Raw genomic sequence first — 2,209 nt, forward strand, 5'->3', positions numbered from 1 at the left:
AAACTGGTTAACTACAAGTAGAATAAATTTTAATTAATTCCAAGCTAGTTAAGCACTAAGCACTTCCATAATAAGTTTTCATGCATGGATTATGGATACATCCTTGTTTATTCAAAGGAAGGGAAGAGAAGAGAACGTTAAATATATAATTAAGACATATACTAACTATAATTAAAGTAAAAGTGGCCCATGAATTCTCCTTGAGATCCTTCTCCCTCCTCAGCTGCTTAATTGGGTTAAAGTCAAAATCATCATTTCTATCATGCATCCCCAATCCATCGATTTTTTTTTTTTTTTTTTTTTTTCATGTAACACTAATTGGTCCAAGATTAAGGAGGGGACCTGCAGGGGATGGGGAAGATTTATTTTTTTGTTCCAAACTAGGACTAGCTGGCGCGGCAAGCTTGAGCTCTAGATCCGGTACAACTGATGCTGATGAACCGGGTTTTGAGGCAGCAATGTTTGATGAATATTTCATCTGGGAATCGATCAATCCGTAAATCCAAACCGGTAGCTGCTGATTAGCACTGCAGTGATCCGGTTTTCGATTATCTAAGTTTGGATTTTGAGCTGCTACGGAGGTGCCGAGTTCAAGCAGAGGCAGCGTGGCCCCAGAGTTGTCATGAATAATATTGTTATGTTGTGGAGGAAGAACTTGATGATCATCGCTTAATGGCTGCTTATAATGAGAGGTGTTGGTATTGGCAGGATGACCAGTTGACAGATTGATATTGTTGCTCCTCCCAAACTGTCACATATATGAACATAATTAATTGAATTTTGAGCACAGAATTAAAATTCAATCCATACATAAATTTTAATTAAGAGGGGGAGATTTTTAAACATAAGTATATTATATACCATGTCGAAGAGGCTAGAACGTCGTTTCTTCTTGGTGAGGGTTGCTTGCCTGAGAAAGTACTTCTGAGCATGGCTGGCAACTTGGGTTGGGGTTCTTGTGGTCACATAGTTCCTAGAGATGCCTCTCCAGTCACCCTTTCCAAGCTTCTCGAGACCGATTAGAAACGTCCGGTGCTCCTCTTCCGTCCATGGAACGCCTGTGCATGAAAATAAAATCAATATATATATAATAAACATTTAAATGTATATATGTTAAGCAAAAAATAAATGGGTGATTAATTTGTGCAGAAAATGTGCTATAGAAACTGAATACACAGAAGAAATTGAAGTAAAATATCCCTTCATGTTGAAGTTTTTATTTTCCTTTCAAAATAAGAAGAAGAAGAAGAAAGAAATGATTAAATGGGAACTGACCCTTTTTCCTCTCTTGGGCTCGGCATATGAGACCATCAGAGAGATAGCCGATGGATGCTTTATCCTGAATAGAATTCTCATCCACAGAAATTCTTGAAGAAGATGGGGAGGACGATGAGGCCGATGACGTGGGCAAGCAATCCATGCTGAAACTTTTCTTCATGGACATGGCAACATGATGATTCATATTAGATGATGAAGGCATCATGAGATGATGATGATCATGATGATGAAGTTGGACACCAAAGAGCCTAACCCCAACATGACCAACACTAAAACTTGTACCAGTCCCTCTGAAATTCGTGCAGGTCCTTGAATTGTGGCCTATGTTTCCACAATGTGAGCACTTTCTGCCCATTTTCACCCAGACGAGAACAATGATAATATTATTAAGTGCCTTCCCTCCACTCAATTCTCCAAATAATAACAAGTCCAAAACTCAGAGAGAGAGAGAGAGAGAGAGAGAGAGAGAGGAGAGAGGGAGAATAAGTAAAGTGTTTTGGTGGTATATAAGATGATGGGGGAGGGGGGTGAGGGTGGGGTTTATGAAAATGGATGCACACCAAGAGAAGATGATTGGATGGATATTTATTTATTGATGGATTTTTTTTCCAAGTTGGGTTCTAAACATATTAACAAAACTTGTATAACTACCTACCTCTCTCTGCCTCCCTTTATACAAATTATAAATCTTATCTTATACAGGATACTTTTTGTCCTCTGGAGTTTGTAGGCATATATACTACGTACGTACAAATATTGATGAGTAGGGGACCCTCTAGCAAACTATTCAGCTTTTTGTGTTTTTTCTTTTTTCTTTTTTATTAAACACCAATTACTTACTACTTTTATATATAAGAAGATAAATCGCAGGTATCTATATGTTCGTATCCTATTTTTTAATCACCCTAGAGCAGAATATCACTAGATTAAA

General features: G+C 37.8%; 1 protein-coding gene across 1 annotated transcript; it reads right to left on the reverse strand.

Moving 5' to 3' along the window:
* LOC117635086 (transcription factor KUA1) lies at positions 1–1,754 on the reverse strand. The gene is made up of 3 exons (XM_034369419.1): positions 1,276–1,754; positions 862–1,058; positions 1–748 (listed from the first exon to the last, which is right to left on the reverse strand). The coding sequence occupies exons 1-3, from the start codon at positions 1,631–1,633 to the stop codon at positions 305–307; spliced, it is 999 nt and encodes a 332-aa protein (XP_034225310.1). The 5' UTR covers positions 1,634–1,754; the 3' UTR covers positions 1–304.
* Between the last annotated feature and the right edge of the window lie 455 nt (positions 1,755–2,209).

The sequence above is a fragment of the Prunus dulcis genome, chromosome 7 (assembly GCF_902201215.1).
Source record: "Prunus dulcis chromosome 7, ALMONDv2, whole genome shotgun sequence".
Taxonomy (NCBI): Eukaryota; Viridiplantae; Streptophyta; class Magnoliopsida; order Rosales; family Rosaceae; genus Prunus; species Prunus dulcis.

What these genes read in the sequence shown, in the direction of transcription:
- LOC117635086 (XM_034369419.1), bottom strand. Translation starts at nt 1,633, where the DNA reads ATGGGCAGAAAGTGCTCACATTGTGGAAACATAGGCCACAATTCAAGG. An exon ending in AGCCCAAGAGAGGAAAAAGG is followed by an intron (nt 1,059 to 1,275) that starts GTCAGTTCCCAT and finishes TTTCATGCACAG; the next exon opens with GCGTTCCATGGACGGAAGAG. An exon ending in GTTCTAGCCTCTTCGACATG is followed by an intron (nt 749 to 861) that starts GTATATAATATA and finishes TATATGTGACAG; the next exon opens with TTTGGGAGGAGCAACAATAT.